General features: G+C 35.6%; 1 protein-coding gene across 1 annotated transcript in view; it reads right to left on the bottom strand.

The window, feature by feature from the left end:
* LOC125241638 overlaps positions 1 to 18,776 on the bottom strand; it is a 28,320-nt gene extending 9,544 nt beyond the window's left edge. Inside the window, exon 1 of the mRNA XM_048150205.1 lies at positions 18,403 to 18,776. Within this exon, the coding sequence (XP_048006162.1) occupies positions 18,403 to 18,621 (219 nt within the window). The 5' untranslated portion in view covers positions 18,622 to 18,776. The remainder of the gene's footprint in view (positions 1 to 18,402) is intronic.
* Positions 18,777 to 21,695: the final 2,919 nt, after the last annotated feature.

The raw sequence follows: 21,695 nt of genomic DNA, 5'->3' as shown, positions 1-21,695 counted from the left end.
CTGGCATCAGTCTAGCATTTTTTCAAAATTCGACAGGCTAAAATTAATCCTTAGCCCTTAATGCGTAATGATGTATTATATGCATCATGCATTTTTGACTCTATTATCAGCACGTCAGAATTCAAATTTGAATAAATTTTTGTCAAGGTCATGCGTTTAAGGGTTGTAAGTGTTTTTATATTTGCCTATTTTTGCTACTCCCTAATATTTGATGCCGACTACATACTTTTGCGGACATAAGAATATTTTAAATGAAATGTATGTAACTGGATCAATTTTCCCAAGTTGTTTTCATAAACTTTTGTCGGCACCGATTGCCAGACTCCGTTCACTAAAATCAGCGCTATACACAATGCGCTCGCTACCCCTTTCTCCTCTAGGTTCTAAGTCCGGTATCGATTTTGCATTTATAATATTATTAATAAGTCGTGATCGTTAAATGGCGGAACTAAAACCCATGCAGGAGCTCCTTCTAAACTTGTTCATTTAAAATGTTACCCGACTCTGGAGAGCGAAGACTGGGATTAGCTCATCTTCATAGATACAGTTCTTTGAAACTCAACTATAAAAATACTTAAGCAGTGGAGTTTCAAAACTGCCTCGATGAGTATTTAGTTGCATGTTGAAAGAAAAGTTACAGGAATCAATAAGAGTTGTACTTAACAGTTATTTGTATTTTTTTTAAAACAAAAGCCATATCATATTTAACGGATAGAAGTTATTATATCGAGTTTAGGTGATGCATAGCTGAGCAGCGGTGTATCCATAAACTACATATATCTATAACCACAAGTAAGGCTAAATGTTTTGAACTTGAAACTGGAACAAGGCAACTTTTGAATTTTTTTGCTTGTTTTTTCGGCTTCAAGAGCAATTATCTCTAAAAGTATTTACTGGATCAAAAAATAGTTTCAGTAAACTTTATCATTACCTATAAATATTATTTTTGAAGACCTATCAATTAGTATGTCATGATCATTTTACTGGATTTTTAACTTTTAGTTACGTGTATGTCCAGCACCCCTTAAAAATTCATTTCAATAAAATTTCGTTTCTAAATTAAATACTGAAAATACTCCTATGTTCAAATCTTATCAAATTTTACCTTATAAATTAATTTAAAGTTTTAAAGACACATACGGACGGACACGACGATGAAAATATAAGGGTTCAGTTATGTTATTTTGGCAACAGTACCCTTAAATCAAACTTCATCCCAGGATTACAAATTAACGTAAGCAAACAACCACTGAAAAGAAAATTTATTGTCAATTTATTATATACGTAGGTAGTGTAATAGTTAGACAGTTCACTTCCCAACAGTACGGGTAACTACTTAACTATTTTCTCTTATTCGGTATTTCGTCTTCATGTACTCAAAAACCAACAAATTCAGAGAACTATATGATTATTATTGTCACGATAGATGCCATGTTCTGATCTAGTAACTTAGAGACGATGTCGCTGGCGTGACCAATCTCGGTGCGGTGCGCTCAAATGCTCATTATAAAGAAAAGATGGCAAATCATCTTCATCGGGTCTCATTGCGGTCACACTCGCAGTTCACACGAGACTAGCGGTAACTTACTACCTAACCTGTAGGTTACTTCAGCAATTCCCGTCAACTTTGTACAATGCCACGTCAGCAAATTTTAATTGATCCTATTTTGTTACCAACATTTAGTAATATAATTCGACTTTGGTAAGATATATACAGGATAATTGTTATAATTAAGAAAATATAGATACTAGAGAACCTTAATGACGAAATAAAACTTAATAAAATCGCAATTTATCAACAAAATCTTGGTAACAAAATAGGAATTAATAAAAACAACTTTTCTCTTAATTTTTGTACAAACTTTTCGAGAACTGCTGACTTACGCTATCGGTTTTAAATTTGAAATAATAAAGATGTTACATAAAGTAGCCTGTCAGGATTAACCCCTATACTATACCCATAACTTACAAATAAAAATTTAGTTATTCACACCGAATTACATGGCACTATATTCACAAGTACCTACTTCATTCTTACATATAATATAATGTACTACTTTACTTTCTCAGAATAAAGAGTCTTTCAAAGTAATCATATTCAAAGGAATAAACATTCATATTTTCCCACTTGTTACCGTGCCCGTTCTCCATAATTTGTAGTAAGTAGCGAAGCATGTATTCTAATGTAGTTACAAAAACAGGTGGGCCTGACTCATCCAGCCCGGATCCTGATAATTTAAGCGAACATTCAGGTGTGTGGTGCGCAGTCGCACGGAACGAGCATAGAAGGTGACAGAGCACGTAAAGAAAAATGTAATGATAATACGAATTGGTAATGATGACACCTGTTTTTTGTAATTTTTAGGTAGAGCCGATGTAAAGTTAGTCCTAAGTCCTAATACTCATCCATTTAACGTTTATGTATAATTAAATACAAAGATTTCAATTATCCTTCACTTTAACCCTATCTGAAATCAGATATTATCTGTGGCGTCCTACAATTTTTCCTCTTGATCAAAAAAGTGGTCGTTGTGTGTGTGACAGTCAGCAATAAAACAAATCATACGTTTGAAATAGCAAAAATATGAATAGAGGACTTTTTTATTTTTTCGCATTAAGATCACGAATACAATTTTTTGGGACTTTTGCTTTCATAATATTTTTTTTGCTGACTGTACACGTATACGTAAAAGAGCATGGCGTACTAAATAGGAAACGCGCGAGTGGTTCTAAGAATTATGAAATGCGTAGCGTAGTATTAGTAATGCTTAATTGGCATTAAAATTAATGTATTATTATGGCAATATGTTACGAGTTAAATAGCAGTCAGGTGGTTTAATACCCTGATCTTTTTTTTTGACCCAGGGGGAATCCGTTATGGATCCCACTGGCCCGGGAGAAAGCCAGTGGGTACGTCCGACTCTTACGGACTAAACCCCCTGGGATGTTCCGCCGCGAGCTTTTGTGAGGGGGTTTCGGGAACATGGTTGTAAGGCACCAATACCCCCTCAGCTTAATACCCCCTGACCTAAAATTTATTAAGGAGTTATACTCCTAATGTCACTTTATAACAAGTAAGTCGTTAACGGTATTTGTCACCGCATGATCGATAATTATCAAGCATCTAAGTAACTACCAGTAAGACAATCTGTGAAGACAATAAACAATAGCGAACGATCCCGTTTCGCAGTGGGAGTGGGTGTGTGATCGAAAATGAGTTCGCTCACTTATGAGATGAGCGTGTCAAGAACGTTCATAAATAGAGTGAGATTTATTTATTAAATTTGATTCATTAATTAACTTACATGCAGACAATTTTAATTATCTATTTAGCTAATGAACTAATAGTTTCATAATATAGTAAACACCCTTCCTTATACTAGAGCCATGTTGCTGCCTGATAGTAGTCGTTATTTTATTATTATTTAATATACAGTCTAGTGTAAAAATATGGGTGTACACATCAGTGGCAGCTGGTGAAAATTTCTGCTAGGCAATATTGAGCAAAAATGTGTCCCATGAAGGGGTAGGCAGAGCACATGAAACTACTCAAGTGCCACTCTTGGCAAATAAGGGGTCATTGCAGTACCCAGCCTTCGCCTACGCCACATCTGATAATCTTTAACATCTGAGTAATCAATTTTAGGCAAGCCGTTGGGAATCGGCTTGTATGGACCAGCCGCTGCTGGCATCTTACTCAAAAATAAGTCCCTAAATATGTCCCTTAGCATCTTAGAGTCCGGGTGTAATGTGAGCGTAGTAGGTGGTATGTACCATAGTTATGAGACGATTTTTTCCATACATATTTTTGCACTTGACTGTATATAGTGTGTTTGTCTATTCTATCCTAAAAATAAAATAATTACAAATACTGTTACCTATACATATACTCATAAATAAAAAAATGATTCAACATAACGTATAAAGCAAATGGGAATTCAAGAATGAGATTGGCTGTAACGTCTTTATATTATAGGGTTCACATCATGGCTACGATTCTGCCTTAGATAAACACCTTATCAACTTATCAGCCACATCTGAAGTGACTGTACCACACCTTTAACTTTATCGAGTAATAATGTAACACACTCAATACTTGACCTCCACATTCTTCAATAAACTGAGATAAGTACTTTGAATTCAGACTGTACTTGTTCATTGAACTATAATTACAAATTTCCGAAAAGTTGACCAAAATACAATGAAATTTTTGCAAGTCTCTCACTTTATTTAGCAACAATTAATTCGTAGTTAAACGCAAGATAACACCCTAAGGCACTGGTCCCACCGTGAGCTAGTAAGCTATGAGCAAATAAAAGAGACAAATCAAAATAGCCTTGTTTCTTTTATTATATTTGCACGGGGGTGCTTATATTTTGATCGTTTTTATAGCCGATAGCTTATAGCTTACTAGTTCGCGGTGGGACCAGTGCCTAAAAAGACTGATATTCGGATGGATGACTATCGGGATTAAATAGGTAGGAACAAAAACAATTTAATGTCTATCGGCATCGCAACATTACCCAACTATAAATTTCGTCGTCGCTCTTCATTATAATCGTCCTATTCATTTCTCTCACGAGCGAGAATTGAGTGAGTTGAAAAATCACTTACTCGTAATATGTTCGCGCCCTTTTGAAGACGGCCGAATCAGGCCCCAAAACTGGCAGTTTTAGTTAGGATAAGTATAATCGAAGCGAACAGAAACAAAATTAATTGAATCGTTCCTAAGAATGAACACTAAATTACTTAAAATACTTAGTAATGGTAAGTTGTAAAGTGAATAATCCTGGAAATCGTCGCTCACGCACCTAAAAGCGACGTTCATGTGATTAGTTAATCAGTTTGGCGCACTCATGCATTAATGCACGACAGGAACCAATTCAGGCCGTCAAGAAACCCAATAATAACTCGTAATTGTTTCACTCGTAAAACATAGGTACTTTATTAGGTATTAAGTGAAGGCATTTACCTATTTTATTAACGCGCAATATATTATTGATAGTATTAGTAGTTATCAAAGAGGATGGAGTATTATAGAGAGTTACTGTCGAAGTAAAATGTGTAATCACAGTGCATAGACTGCCATCTCTTGACACAGGCTTAAAACTTTTGAACCTCAGTTTTGACACTTTGGACCATATTCTTAGCTTGATATGCGTTAAAATGTCAAATATTAATATTAGCGCCATCTAGCTGAGCGTACCCCAAAGGTGTAATGCCATCTAGGCCACCGTACATTTATCTTCTCTGTATGGTACTGAAATGCGTTTTTTTCTTAGACTTTATCTGTCTATACGGATTTATATATGTCTTTGGTAGTTATAAAATGTTTTATTGCACATTACAGGCTTTTTTAATAACACGAGACTGTAAGTACAATCATGTAAAGAGGCACTCACAGTCTCGCATACACCTATAATAAATAAATGTTTTTTTCTAGAAACCATAATTTCTGCACGGTATTTACTTACATCCCTAGTCGGCCCGCAAATGCGTCGAATAACTGAATGTCTGTATTATATATTTACTAGCCCCGCGTTTTGATACTTTTGATTAGCATTTTCAAAGGGCGGTTATAAAGACAAAAACAATTAAGTAGTATGGCATGTCATGGATACACAGATGTATCGGATATATATAACACAATGTAACAGTAGGGGAGCCGGCAAAACTGTATTATGTGCATTTTAGTCGAGCTTGGTAGCGCTAGAGGCTTATTGGATTGGTATGATTATCTTATAAGATATGGAAAAAGATTTTTTAACTTTTTCGGAAACTAAAAAGTTAAATAACGAAAAAGCTTACAGGATACTGATACGATTTCTTTGAATTTTAGAGCAGTGTAGTAGTGTGAGTAAAAAAATGATGTGTTTTTCTAAGATACCTAGGTAAATTAATACCGAAATAAATTACACATATGAAAGAAAAAGTGACCAAGGCCCTAAGGTTTCGACCTCAACAACTGTGACCTGGGTGGCCGAGCGGATAAACAGGCATCTGCCGCGATTGCAGAGTACGCTGGTTCGTTTCCAGCCTCAGGCAGTAGAGGCCTTGGTCACTTTTTCTTTCATATGTGTAATTTATTTCGGTTTTAATTTATATATATAGTGGTGTGACTACTTTAAGATAGCACAAGTTGAAATATATTCAACAGATTATAATTTGACTTGTGCTAATTAGAATACCATCTTCACAACCTTGAATTGAATCTAGATAAAACAAAAATTATGCAATACAAGCCACACCAAAAAAGTAATTTACATATTGAGTTTACTTACAATGACCAGGTATTAGAATGTATAGAGTCATCAAACCTTCTTGGACTTGAAATTGATACAAATATGAACTGGAAATTACATATACAAAAAATAGCTTCAAAACTATCAAGCTTTACTTATGCCTTAATGGAAATAAAAAAACATACTGATCTCAAAACAGCTTTATGCGCCTACTACGCATTTGCCCACTCTAGGCTGCGGTACGGTATTATTATATGGGGTAACAGTACAAATGTCGACGATCTATTTTTGTTGCAAAAAAATGTATACGGATATTAGTAAATATAGACCAAATGGATAGCTGCAGACCACATTTCCCTAATCTCAACATCATGACACTAACATCCTTGTACATATTTGAACTATGTAAATTTTTAAGAAAGTATAACCAGTTTTTCCCAGCAGCAAAAAATCCTTCAAATATTAACTTACGTCCCAGACATAAAATTCCATTACCGCCATCTAAGTTAAAAATGCATGCCTCTAGTCCACACTTAATGTGTATAAAGGTACAACAAACTCCCAAAGTCTATAAGAGACGAAGAGGCCAATACACTATTTAATAAAAAAATTAAAAAATATTTAATAGATAACTGTTTTTATACCCTGAAAGAATTCTTTGATAGTTGATGTAGTAATAATAGTACCTATATTTAAGTGTTTAGTATAGTTGTGATACTGTAATTTTAATAATATTTGTTACGGTTTTAAAATTTTATATATATATGAATGTCTTGTATATTAGTCATATAATTTTATTAACATCTTAAGTCATAGCATAAGTTAGATATAAGTTAAAATTGCAGTGCCCTACAGGGTTTCGTAGCAGACCAAATATAATGTACCACCTGTATAACCTACGAAAGCAATAAACATACTGATTACTGATTACTGATTACCTAGGTAAATTTAATGTTTGCATGCTTAGAATAAATGCCACTCTCGATCTAGGAGATATCCCAAAAAAAATCAAACATATTGCATACTCTCCAGCTATAACCGCCGCACAAAAAGCATAAAATACCTAGGTTAGAAAAACAAGTCATATTCTTTTCGCGAAAATGGCCTGTTTTGCCGGTTAGCATATTTTATCTTACGCGCTCGAATAACTGCAAAAACACCCTCTTGGTCTCTCCTGCTATACCTACATTTTAGTTACTTCTAGCATCTAATAGTTACGGAGCAAAAACCGAACAACCTTTAAACCGAACATTAATTACCCCGGCTAAAAGGTCTTTCTAGATCCCCTGTTTTCCCTAAACCAGTTTTTAACGGGCAAGCCGTTACAACAGTAATATGGAATAATAGTAATTAACACATGTATATTTTATGTGGGAAATATTTGAAAGAAAATTTGTTAATTATTTTAAAAATAATGAATAATGATTGCTATACCTAATTACCTACACATACATATCTACTCATTAACTACCAGTACCATGCTGATTTGTCTAAAACTCTCCTTTTTAAGGCAATTTATATTCCTGTATTTAATAACGTTGTTTCTTCTTACCACTTTTCTTACCTTAACAGTAAACAGCTGTAGCTCTTGCAACACAAACGTGATATTAATTTCAGACAATCCGTCATCTTATCCAAATCAGAGAAATTGAGTACACTGAATTTGAGTACACTGAGACTTATATTTATGAAACATTTTTCTTTCCTTTATTAACGACACTGTGTCCAATCACAGGTGTTGTTAGTGTTACGGGGTAATATTGTTACATGCATTTTAGGTCTTGCGCGCATGCCCTAGAACTGCATTGATCTCCTGGAAATTCTGACATCCTGGTAGCAGTGCAGCGATGTTTGCATTATCGATCAGTGCAACTTAGCGCAAGTGCAGTTGTAGTGCAAGATGCAATCGCACTTAACTATTGTTTAAAGATCATTAGATTAATTATAAACGAAAAATAATCAGTATAATTTTTAAAATATATTCCCGCCGCGTCTGTCTGTGTCTTGTTCATTTTTTGTTCGCGAAAATTTTTATTCAAACACTACTGAACGGAATTGCATGCGGCTGTCATGTATGCACAAAGTAATTGTTGTAGAATGTTTAGTTATTACAAAACAAATTATTGTTAAGGTTTTGTTTTATGTGATTTGATTAAAATACGACGGTATCTGCTAATAAACTTTGAAAAATCATGGTGGCCGTTTGAAATGTATGGCGGAATTGTCTCTTCCTGCATGGTCAAGTACTTAAATTAAAGTCCGCGATATATACTATTAGGCACCTATATACTAAACGTATGCTTTACTCCTCGTGAGAAGCAAAGGCGGGTCGCTAATTATAGTAATTACTTATTCAATAATGTCAACAGCATAAGTAGATAATTAATGAACTCCCACTGGTACTTACAAAATTTCGTCATTTACGCGAAATCGAGTGACCTGTCTATGCCTAATTTGTCTCTGGGTCAAGGTAAAATTGAAACCTATCAAACTCAGCGAAAAGCTGATTATATTTGAAATACATATACATATACATATGTACACATAGTATTCTATTTTTCATATATACTTCATTAGGTATATTTACCGACTGTTTTGTGTCAGATGGAATTAATTCAAGTTTAGAGCACAGAATATATAAAAGTAAAAGTACAGAAGGATCACTCTCAACAACCTGTCAACGGACCGATTTTTGAGTCTCACGCGTTCGAATTCAGAAAATTGTCACTGAAAATATTGGGTTGGTAAAAAAGTAATGAGCGAATCATAACCAGTATTGTAATTTAAATTTAATTTATTATTTTAATCATTTATCAAAAATATAACGGCCTTCGTTATCTACTACTTGTCTCCATCGTTCTGGTAAAGAATGAATAGCATCGGCGAAGAAGTTCTTAGGTTTAGATTCAAAAAACTCAGCTATGTACTGTCGTAGATGGGCTTGATCATCGAACTTTTTTTCATTCAAGGCATTGCTTAGCGATCTGAACAATGCGTAATCCGTAGGTGCCAAGTCTGGAGAGTACGGTGGATGAGGTATCACTTTCCAACCTATCTCCAATAGCTTTAGCCGAGTCACTTTTGCAATGTGTGGGCGAGCATTGTCGTGTAAGAAAAAAACTTTAGCATGCTGTGGACGATTCTGACAGATTTTTTGGTTTAAATTTTCAAGCTGATTACAGTATACTGATGCGGTAACAGTCATTTCACTTGGTAGGAGTTCCCAGTGAATAATACCATGAATATCCCACCAAACGGACAGCATAACATTTTTCGGGTGAGGCTTTTTTTTGGTGCCTCTATTCCTTTTTCGTTTGGAGCTAGCCACTGACGTTTGCGTGTGTGATTTATATATAAGACCCATTTTTCATCTCCAGTGATAAGATGGTCCAACCAGTTGAATGTGCGGCGGCAGAAGTTGTATGCAACTCGGTAATATCGGCACGGCGGTTTAGTTGATCTCTATCAAGTTCGTGCGGTATCCAAACACTGTATTTGTAGTTTTTTCCCAACTCGTGTAAATGTGTTTCTATGGTGACATGAGAGCAGCCTAACTCGGTAGCAAGAGTACGACTCGTTAGCCTCGGATCTCCTTCAATTAAGGTTTTTAATTTGGCTACATCAATCTTCACCGGTCGACCAGACTTAGGTTGATCTGATAATGAAAAGTCGCCACTACGAAACCGCTGGAACCATCGTTTCGCCGTGGCCTCAGACACAACTTCAGGAGCAACACGCTGACATATATTACGCACTGCTTCGGCGGCTGAATGGCCAGACTGAAATTCATATAGTAAGCAATGCCTTACATGCACTTTTAATTCGTCCATTTTCTTCCTTATATTAGCTCGGCGACAGCTAGTGAATGACTGACGAGAAACTGTGCGACTCGCCCTTTATATACTTTCGATCATAGAAGATTCTAGAACTCTCTCAAAAATTGTATGTGGAATTCAATCGATCGCTCATTACTTTCTTACCAACCCAATAATAAGCAAGTTACCGTTTTCAACCGGTATTTTAGTGACAAAAACCGCCTTCAAAAATAAGCGCGTTACAAAACACGGAGAAACTAAAAAGCAAAAAATAATAAACCTTTGAATTCAGATTTCTTATCGTATTGCAATAATCTAAACATCCAAATTATAAACAAATCAATTATTTTTGCAGTCGGTACCAGACCTGTTCGTCGCCTTGCTATTGCCTGTTTGCCCCACCCAACCATACGCAGGCTGGCACCGACTCCAAAAATAATTAATTTGTTTATAATTTGGATGTTTAGATTATTGCAATACGATAAGAAATCTGAATTCAAAGGTTTATTATTTTTTGCTTTTTAGTTTCTCCGTGTTTTGTAACGCGCTTATTTTTGAAGGCGGTTTTATTTTTTGTTAAAAAAGTTTATTTATTTGTTGATTTTTAGTGGTTCCTATTGATATTATATGTATCAGTCCGAATACATGTACACTAGTGAAAGAATTATCCTTTAACTCCTAACCATTGAGGAGTTGATCTTCCATCATCAGCTCAGCCACATAAAATTATTACCATCAGGCGTAAATACTGGTTTACCTTTGAAAAATACACTAAAAACATTACATGTGCCTATAACATTTGAAGAGTTCCCTCGATTTCTCCAGGATCCCATCATCAGACCCTGACTTGTTGCCAATGGGACCATCTCGGGGTTATACCCGTTCGATCAAAAAAAATTTTTGATAATCGGTCCACAATTCTCGGAGATATCGAGGAACATACATACAAAAAAAAAATAAAAAAATAAAAACATTCAGTCGAATTGAGAACCTCCTCCTTTTTTGAAGTCGGTTAAAAATCCGGTATGCGAGATTCTAAAATCGCCCTCATTGAGTTCTATTGCGCAGCGTGAAGGTTGTCAAACTATATGAGCCGTCGAAATGTACGGAAGAAACGCGAAGTGAGCCGCTCCTGGTTTAGAGCAACAAAGTCGTCCAAGCGTTGGTACAAAGCCCTCACCTCCTCGGTGCGTGAGACGCGGTTGAATGAAATAAGATCTAAATATTGCTTTTTATTAAAGGTTTCCTGTAAGAAACCCATTGAAGCATTGTTGCAGGAAGAGTTGTTTTACGTTTCCTCCCATGCTGGGGTCTGATCATACTCGTAAATCTGTTTTCTCACATTCAAAGCAGCAGGCTCCAAGGCGATAAACAATGGTTTTTCGCTATCTTCCTTTCATATCACGAGAGCGTTTGGAAGCACAATAGTATTGCTGTGCCACTTCCGCCGTAGAATTAACATTATACCGTAGTCTCAAACTGTTCGCTAGACATTTGAGTGGTTACTTTACAGACACATTTATTTGAGCAGTTTTAGATTTATTTACCGTTTGTCCTGGATATTATAGATGGCGCTGCCTGTCAAACATAAGTACCTATATTAAGTTATTTGAAATCAGTTTTTATTTATCGTATCGTATTAAAATATTTATAATTAGGGTTCCGTACCAAAAAGGTACAACAGGAACCCTTATGGTGCGACTCTGTCCGTCTGTCTGTCCGTCTGTCACATTCCTAAATATCTCGAGAACTACTATGCTATCAACTTGAAATTTGGAATAGTTATGAACATTGTAAACCTCTACAAATAGAAAGTATAATTTTTTTAAATATATTAATTTTAATAGTAGAAAATGGCCAAAATGAAAGGGGGGCAAACTGTAAATTTCAAGTTACTAGGTCAAGTGGGGTATCGTTGGAAAGTGCTCAAATTGAACGTAAATAAGTTATTTTTTATAATTTTTTTGTTGTGGAAAAAAAAAGAATTTTGAAGGAAAATGTAAAAAAAAATACCGTCCCCCCCCCCCCTTATCTCCGAAGTTTACCACCGAAAAATTATGAAAATTTTAGTAAACATTGGTTTTATGCTAAATATTACAGGAAAAATATAATCGTGTTTGTATTTTGAATACTTTTTTTTAATTCACAAAAAAACTTTTCAGATTTTTACTTTCAATTTACCCACCCTTGCGGATGTATATCGTACTTCAAATTAATACGAGATGTTACGTAAACCATCTTCTGTCCAATAAAGTAAAAACTGTTTAAATCGGTTAACATTATAAAGAATTATCCCTGAAAAACCAGGTCGCGCAAATTAGTTAGCAAATTGACCGGGAGATGGCGCTATACACAATAATACTCATTAGTGCCTATACTTTTGTCTTCTAGTCAAGTCATTAGAGTTATATGAAAATATGAGATTATTTTTACTAGATAGTTTGAAAGAAAGTTTGTACGGAACCCTCGGTGGGCGAGTCCGACTCGCACTTGGCCGCGTTTTTTTTTAAAAGATATCTCCCACGAAAAGTCTGTAAAAGGAAGCCAGCATATGATGACAAAATGCATTTGTAATAGTTAGATAAAAGGTTAATTAATGGAAACGGAAGATAGTTTAGTTTTAACAGTAAAATATTACTTTACTGAAGAGATTTTGCAAATCAGAGGTAAATTTGGGATGGAAGCCACACAACTTTAAACAACTCCATCTTTGTGGCTTCCGTGTCACGTTTTAGTCGCAAAATATATAGCGTGGGCTTGTTCGTAAAATTAAAATTAAATATGTAAGGAAATTTCCTGTGGCGGGTAATATTAACTGATGGAAATATTTTCCATGTTTTATAATTATTAACTACTTATAAAGTGTCATATAAGTCAATTGGGCATATTAAGATATGCGTGTTCAGTGGACACATATGGCACGCTAGTTAAAAATGTAAAACATGTCAAATATTTCGATACTTATGTTGAAATTACCCGGCAGTCGATATGGCCCCCCTGTACCTTACAAGTACTCTCAAGAGTTGGTCTGATATCCGCACTGTCTGCGGGTGGTGTCCATTTTCATATAATTCATTTTTACATAATTTATTTATCGTATGGCTTTTACACACGTGTTGAAATAGTTATTTGTTATACAAGGGGGCAAAGTTGTATTTTAACGCCGAGTGTGGAATTGAAAAACGAGCAAGTGAAAGGATTCTATAGTTGAACCACGAGCGAAGCGAGTGGTTCGAGAATAGAATCCTGAACTTGCGAGTTTTTTAACACACGAGAAGTAATAGTTATTTGTTATACAAGGGGGCAAAGTTGTATTTTAACGCCGAGTGTGGAATTGAAAAAGGAGCAAGTGAAAGGATTCTATAGTTGAACCACGAGCGAAGCGAGTGGTTCGAGAATAGAATCCTGAACTTGCGAGTTTTTTAACACACGAGAAGTAAAATACATTTGCACCCGTGTGTAACACAAAACTTTTCCCCTCACTATAGCGAGGAATCTACAACGCAAAAAATGTGTTTATCACTGCTTCCAGTAGTTCCACAGGTGGTAAATCATCTTTATTACTAGATTCACCTACTTTTATCAATTTTAAAGCAGTTAATTTGACTTTATTCAAGGTCAAATTACTTTACCCACTAGTGGATAAAATGCGTTTTTACCCGCTGGGATTAAAGGACAAAACACGTGTTTCCGAGCTAGTGAGGGGAAAAATACATTTGCACCCGAGTGTAACACAAAACTTTTCCCCTCACTATAGCGAGGAAACTACAACGCAAAAAAAATGCGTTTATCACTGCTTCCAGTAGTTCCACAGGTGGTAAATCATCTTAATTACTGGATTCACCTACTTCTATCAATTTTAAACCAGTTAATTTGACTTTATTCAAGGTCAAATTACTTTACCCACTAGTGGATAAAATGCGTTTTTACCCGCTGGTATTAAAGGACAAAACACGTGTTTCCGAGCTAGTGAGGGGAAAAACTTATTATACATTCAATGAAACACTATTCAATATATATTTCCATAATTATTATTAATTTCATACTTATTATTAACGCTACAGGAGCGAAAATGCTAAAATGGAAAGGAGCCCCCCTTTTAATTTGGGAATTCTAGTTTAATATACTAATGGTATTAACTTGATTAATCGAAAAGAAATGTCCATTAACGACAACTCCTCAGTTAAAAGATATTGCGAAAAAATCTTTAAAAACGAGGTTCCGCTCTCGACTGTTTCCTCCTTCAAAACTTAATCAATCGTAACGTGAGAATCTGAATAACAATTAAATAATCTGTGTCGGACCATTTAGTTTTTTTGGCTAATTGTCACCAATTTTGAACACCACACCTTTTTTTACGCCATAATCAATAAGGCCGTTTTTGGAAAATTTTGATGGGTTCTAGCATCTGTAAAAATAAGAATATCAAAAAAATCATAACGGTCCGACACAGATAAAAATAATAATAATCTGTGTTGTGACGAATGGCGTAGGGATGTGACGACCCCATCGCCCATTGGTTTTACCAGTGCAATCAGTCAACGCAGGGCAGCTTGTGGCGAGCTGTTGGGGAACAGCGACCCCACGTACCCGAGTGCTCCTGGGGAGTTCTGTTACCCGTAAGGCGGGTGGGTGGGACAGTACTCTCTACCTCTGGCTTGCCTCGGCTGGCCGTCCAGAGTGGAGTCGTTAGGGCTACATGCCCCAGGGGTGGAAGTGAAAATTTGCATAAGACGCGAGTTGGTACAGTGGCTTAACAGCCACTGGGCAGAAAGCGGTGCACACCTCTCGACACCCTTGAGTTCTCACACCGGTGTTGCCCTTGAGCCATCTTGGATGTCGCTTTTTGTGGGGGCCCATCTTGTGGGGACGAGTCACCGTCTGCCAGAAATAAAATTGGATACCGTTTTATTAGGCAGGCGTCCGGTTTTTTATCCATAGCCCAGTATTTAGTCAATCACTTTCATCAAAATAGACCAGTTCATTTTAGATTCCATTAACTCTCAAATAGTCCTTACACCCTGGCGGGTGTTGCCGCTGCGTGTGTCCCATGATACGGGCAAGGGCAACATCCGCTCGGTGTACCCCTTACATTTCATTAAAGTGTCGAAAGGGCCTCTACGTGTTGGCTTCGGCCCCGCGCACGCCTCCCAAAGGTCCGGAATACCATTGTTCCGTGATGGGAAAGACATCTGTGTTGAAAAAATCATTGATCTATCTTCAAAAACCAGGGAAGAAATAGTCACGAGCGTTTGTATGGAGAATTGACCCCTCCTGTATCGTCTTAATTACATAGATATGCTATGAGTAGATCTGCACATTTCTGTCCATAGAACTTTATACTGTGACTTTATATGGCCGAATTAACTTCAGTTTACAAATATGAATGAGTAGTCTTTATTCATAATTAAATGTATGGAGGTGAACTATGTGTGCAACACTCACGGAATGCTACATTTATAAACAACGTAATTATATAATTAGGTATATGGACGAGGCCAGGCGGATGCATATTTCAGTAACGTACACAATTTGCCTCTACACTTTAGTACCTAAGGTCGGTATTGACCAAGCACAAACGCGAATGTTATAGATACCTTACTCGGTTTTTATTGTTATAGGAAGACTTTTTAAATGGGTATATATTTCATATAAAACTCAAGTTTACACAGTAATTTTAATTCTGTCACTTTAATGATTATTAACCTAGCGTGTTCGTCATTTCAACATTGAAGTAGGTAATACTTAAAAAAAAGTTTAATGAACTTCGTCTAAACTCAATTTAAATTGTTTCGATAGCTTGCTAGTAAATATTTTGTTATGGCAGACAAGACACTGACACGTTACAGAATGACGAAGCCTGTATAGAATGACAATTTTTTTTTCAAATATAAATATATTAAACTATAATATAAATAAAGCAGGTATAAACTTTGGTAAACCATTTAAAATATGATTTTTCTAATCTTATTCATAATAAGAATGGAAACTATTAGAAATAACCTCAAATGTTTCCCTTAGTTAAAAAATACATAATCTCGCCGGTGGACGTTTCCGCTTACACAATTTATTTTATGATGATTTAATTACTAAAATTGCAAGTTAACCTTCCACTCACCACTTTTTGGAATAGGTACAATCACCGGCAATAACATCGTACAAAAAGAAGGCTTGCTAAATATCTGACACACTCTGTCAGATATTTTTGCGGTCTTCTTTTTGTGCGATGTTATTGCCTAGAGTAGCTAATCATCAAGTTTTGTGAATACATCGTTTGATAATTACATTACACTTGCAACAACTCACGCACGGTGTCTTCCCGGTTATTATCGTAATTCGATTTTTACTACTTGAATAGGTCATATAATAGTCGGACCAAGCTAACTCTGCAAGGCATTTGCCATTATAAATAAAATGGCAATGCCGTCTGTCATCACTAATATTAAATTTATTTTAACGAAACAACTAGGTACAGTCACCGGCATAAATAAGTGATGATTTTTGTACCTTGTCGCATTAAATCGTTCGACAATTTCGTATGAGATTTCAGACACGACGTTAAAGTGACAAGGTACAGAAATCATCACCTATTATGCCGGTGGCTGTACCAATAACATTTTAATGTTTTCATTATCTCGATCGGTACCTATAATATATCTATTTTAGATTTAGATTTTAGAAACGCTTTTATGTAAATTTATAACCAAAATATTATTTAGCGAAGAGTAGCAGTCTTGTCTCAAATAATACCGCAAAAAATGTACGTTCACTTGTCGTTGAACACCCACACTTTGTCAGAACGATTAAAAAACGTAAAAATTTACTTCGTAAATGCCGTTGCCTACATTAGTCAACATTCATATAAATTCCGAGATCGCCAAATGTTTGAATGTAGAACCGTTACAAGTCTTTTTTGTAACAATGGATAACTGAATTGGTTTGTAACTACGTGCCTATAGGTCACGCTTAATGGGGATACCCTTAAGTCTATACTGGGAGCCGATTTTTGAATATCGACCATTCGTATTCGTGAATTTCGTTCATTAATATCTCCACTACTAACGATTTAAATTCTACTAACAGAATCGAAAACGAGTGGTCGTTACCCCTAGACTTTAAATTACTAGCCGTCCTTTTTCGAAAATAGCATTTCGTCGTTTTAAAAAGAATTTCGAATGGCGAATTCGTGCGTTCGAAATTCAAAAATCGGTCCCCTGTAAGTCAGCTTCAAAAGTAGCGGACCAAACAATGCTTCAAAAGTGTCTAGGATTCTATAACCGCTTAACAAAAATGTATTTCTATATATTCGCGAACTGTGCATATATTCAGAAAAGATATTCGGAATGACAGATACTTTTGGTGCGTTGTTTCATCTTCTACTATGGGGTCTGACTGTATACAGATATGGTAATAAGTATAGATAATATAGTAATACAGCAGATTTTCCCTGGCAAGCTCGCAGAAACTGAAAGCCGGTTAATTTCAACTTATTATAATCTTAAATAGTTACGACTTAATTACATCTCATAAAATCGCATTGCATTTAACATTAAATGGCTAAACATAAACCGAACAGATTTAGGTCAATAATGTTTCGTTTTAGTAGTTAGGCTTCATACATATTGAGATTTCTTTCGAAACGTCACCGTTGTTTATAAATAATAGCATAATCAAATTAGTGACTAAGTGAAATTCAATGGCGAGAAGTAGCTGAAAATGAGAAATGTAAACAACCAAATAATTATGTCAATCAAAACAAATAGGTGCTTACCTCACTTATTAGGTGTTCTACTTTGTATTATAATGTTTACATTGCACACATTATTATCATTTTAATGACTTAATTTTCAAGTTACCACCTACGTTTATAAGAAGATAGATAATTATGTAAGTAAACCCCAATCTTACTCATTGAATATAGATATCATATTAAGTGTGTCTTAGTGTAAGAGATATACTTGTATTGTCTTGTATCATCATCATATCAGCCTTTTTATCGCCCACTGCTGAGCACAACCTATCTTCTAGTACGCCACTTTTCCCGTGGGGGCCGATTTTTGAGTCTCACTGTCACTAAAATACCGGTTGAAAACGGTGAATTGCCTATTATTTTCAGTGACAATTTTCTGAATTCGAACGCCGTGAGACTCAAAAATCGGCCCCATATTGATATGTTATGTTTGTTTGTTTTCTATACCTATCAATTCAACATCATGACAAATACATTTCGTTTATTAGTTTAAACAACATGTTACGCAGACGTTCCTGATACCCAATATAAATTAAAATACTTTGACTACTTAAAGCTACTAAAGAGTAAGTATTCGATCTATCTATGTACTTACATTATCGGGGGTTGCTTCTGTATTTTTCGTATCGGCTGGCCGCAGCTTCAACGCACTTCCTTGTCTTGAGATCGAGCTGGGAGATCTGGAGATGTAGCGATTGGAAAGTCTTCTGGCAAAATTGCTTTTGAAGTCCTCACATCGCATGATGGACTCGACAGGTCTGCTGAACTCTTCTTCCTGCTTTACAGTGAAGGTGTCTTGCTCTTGCATGTACATTGTTTTAGTGACTTGGAGTCATTATTTTAATTAAAGGCACATGCGAGCACGAGTGTTCGTGTTACAGATATTGAATGAAACGGACAGGCCGGCGTGCGCCCAGCTCATGATGCGACGCGCCCGACGCCGGTTAGGTTACATGTCACACTGGCGGAGCGGACCGCGGAGCCCTCGCGCTTCGCTGCCTCCACACCTGCTCACTGCTGCCGCACCTATAACAGGCGGCCGGAAATTGTATACAAACACCAACTTACTAACAGAATACTATTCATTAATCTTCAACTCTACATAAATACTCAACTAAATAGGTATCATACTTAACTAATTAAAATATAATTAGTATGACTATACCTAATACATTAGTAGGTATCACCTACTACAATCTTACGCCGCCTTGCTACAGAGCCATCTATTGGCATATCGGTGCGCGCATTACCCTACCAGCTGCCTTAGTAGTAAAAGTATCTAATCAAGTCATTTGGAGATTGTAGTCTATTGAAAGGTTTGCATTCATACATATTGAGGAGATTCATACATATAGAGCAGAGATGGCAGCACAGCACAAGCTGTTAATAAATATACCTAGATCTATTTATTATCTGCAGATAATGATTAAAATATCTAAAGCACAACATAATAATGTATAGTTGTAACACTTTTTACTAATTTATTGAAACTTTAATATTGTACAAATATGAGTAAATAAATACAAGAGCTTAAATTGTTGATAATCTCGGGGTTTCATTATGAAATCTTTCGTTTGTATTTGATTCAAACTACAAGTACGTTGTACGGTGTCCTGCCGTTTCGCCAAAAAACGTTTCGTCAAATTTCATTTCCCAATAATCATATCGCAATAGTTTCATTTCCCAGGCCCCGTAGCCGAATGGCATTTCTCCGACGCCAAACGAAAACGAAACGTAGTCCGGCTCTGTCGCGCCAATTCGCAAGAGCGACAGGGATACTCGTAGACATCTACTAGCGTTTCGTTTCGTGAGCGTTTCGTGAGCGTTTGTGCCATTCGGCTACGCACCCAGATTATTGTTTGGCTAAGGTATGTTTCGCAATGAATTTGTTTGGTCAAATTATCATTTGGCACAATTTTACTTAGTCAAATTTTATTTAGACAAAACTTTATTTCGCAAACGTTTTTAATGGCAAAACTTATATCCCAAAAACATGTTTGGTCAAAATATCACATCGCAAATTTCGAAAACATTTAGGCATTTGCATTTTCATTTCTACGGGATCCATTTAATTTACCGAAGATTTTTTTGTCAAATTTCATTTCTCAAACAAATTTTGCCAACTGGGTATATTAACATTTGACAAACTTAAAATCTGTCAAATGATAATTTCCCAAACTTTTTTACTGTTTTATTCCCAAGTGCTTCAGCTGGACAAGAAAAGTTTGCTCAACTTTATTTTTGTCAAATTAATTACTGGACAAAATTATTTTGTCAACTATTTTTTTTGTCAAAAAATGTTTCTTCAAATTATACCATGCAGAACCACGTTTGACAATAAATATAAGGCATAAATGTAATGTAATAATTTTATTAGTATTGTAACAGAAAACTCGTGTGTGACAGAGTCAGTTTAGGTGCGACGACGAGCGAAGCGAGGAGGAGTGTGTTAGGTTGACAGTGAGCAAACCGGAAATTACTTTTTAATGTAATTAAAAATTAATAGAACAAAATGGTTTTGAAAACATCAGGTTTCTTTTTAATAAAATGTATCCGGACATGTAAGTGAAAATGTCATCCTTGACATTTGCAGCAGGAGGAAAAAAAGTACGACATACACATTATTTCACACAAATCTTGGACACAAAGTATAAAATCAACAAACAAATTTCTAGTGTGTCATTTAACTACAATATATTGGGAAATGGAAATTTTGCCTAACAATACATTTGACTAAATAATATTTGGTAAAATGAGATTTAACCAAGTAAATATTTTGGGAAACAAATACTTGCCAAAAAAGTTTTCCTAAATGTCAATTTGCGATAAGTTGTTTTGCCAAACGTTTATTTGGGAAATGATAATTTGCCAACTACACGTTAGTCAAATCAAACATTTGGCAAACTTAAAATCTGTCAAATGATAATTTCCCAAACTGTTATAATGCAACTTGTATAACCCCAACAACTGCTTTATTCCCAAGTGCTTCAGTTGGACAAAAAAAGTACTTATGCCTAAATTTATTTTTGTTTCTACAAATTACATCATGCAAAACCACTTTTGACAATAAATATTACAAAGCATAAATGTAATGTAATAATTTTATTAGTATTGTAACAAAAAACTCGTGTGTGACAGAGTCAGTTTAGGTGCGACGACGAGCGAAGCGAGGAGGAACGTGTTAGGTTGACAACTTGACAGTGAGCAAACCGGAAATGACTTTCTAATGTAATGAAAAATTAATAGAACATAATGGTCTGGAAAACATCAGGTTTCTTTTTAATAAAATGTATCCGGCCATGTAAGTGAAAATGTCATCCATGAAATTTTTCAGCAGGAGGAAAAAAAGTACGACATACACATTATTTCACACAAATCTTGGACACAAAGTATAAAATCAACAAACTAATTTCTAGTGCGCCATTTAACTACAATATATTGGGAAATGGAAATTTTGCCTAACAATACATTTGACTAAATAAAATTTAAGAGTTTTGAATGATTCACGGTTATTTTCATTAGACTTATATTGACCGGGATATAGACCGTGATTACCTTTATGATTTTTGTCGAGCTCCCGATATTGCGACGCAGTTGCATGCATCATGATCACGGAAAACTGACGAAGGCGGGTGGATGTTAAAGTTGTATAGACAGCGCGCGATCTACCCTCCTTCGCGCGCGTCGGCTGCGTTCACTTTCAGCGTTACCACTGGTCGCGTTCAGAACTCGATGGTCTGTCCAAACACACTACACTCACAGTGTCACTACGTTTTTTCAATTCTGACTTCACCGGTTTTTTACACAAACAAATCACTGGATTCCATACATTAGATAGTTTGAACTTTGAAGCCATCCTCACGATTGAAATTTTTATATTTGTGAATC

This window comes from Leguminivora glycinivorella, chromosome Z (assembly GCF_023078275.1).
Source record: "Leguminivora glycinivorella isolate SPB_JAAS2020 chromosome Z, LegGlyc_1.1, whole genome shotgun sequence".
Taxonomy (NCBI): domain Eukaryota; kingdom Metazoa; phylum Arthropoda; class Insecta; order Lepidoptera; family Tortricidae; genus Leguminivora; species Leguminivora glycinivorella.
Note: the sequence above shows the minus strand (reverse complement) of the source record. Positions and strands in the feature narration are given on the sequence as shown.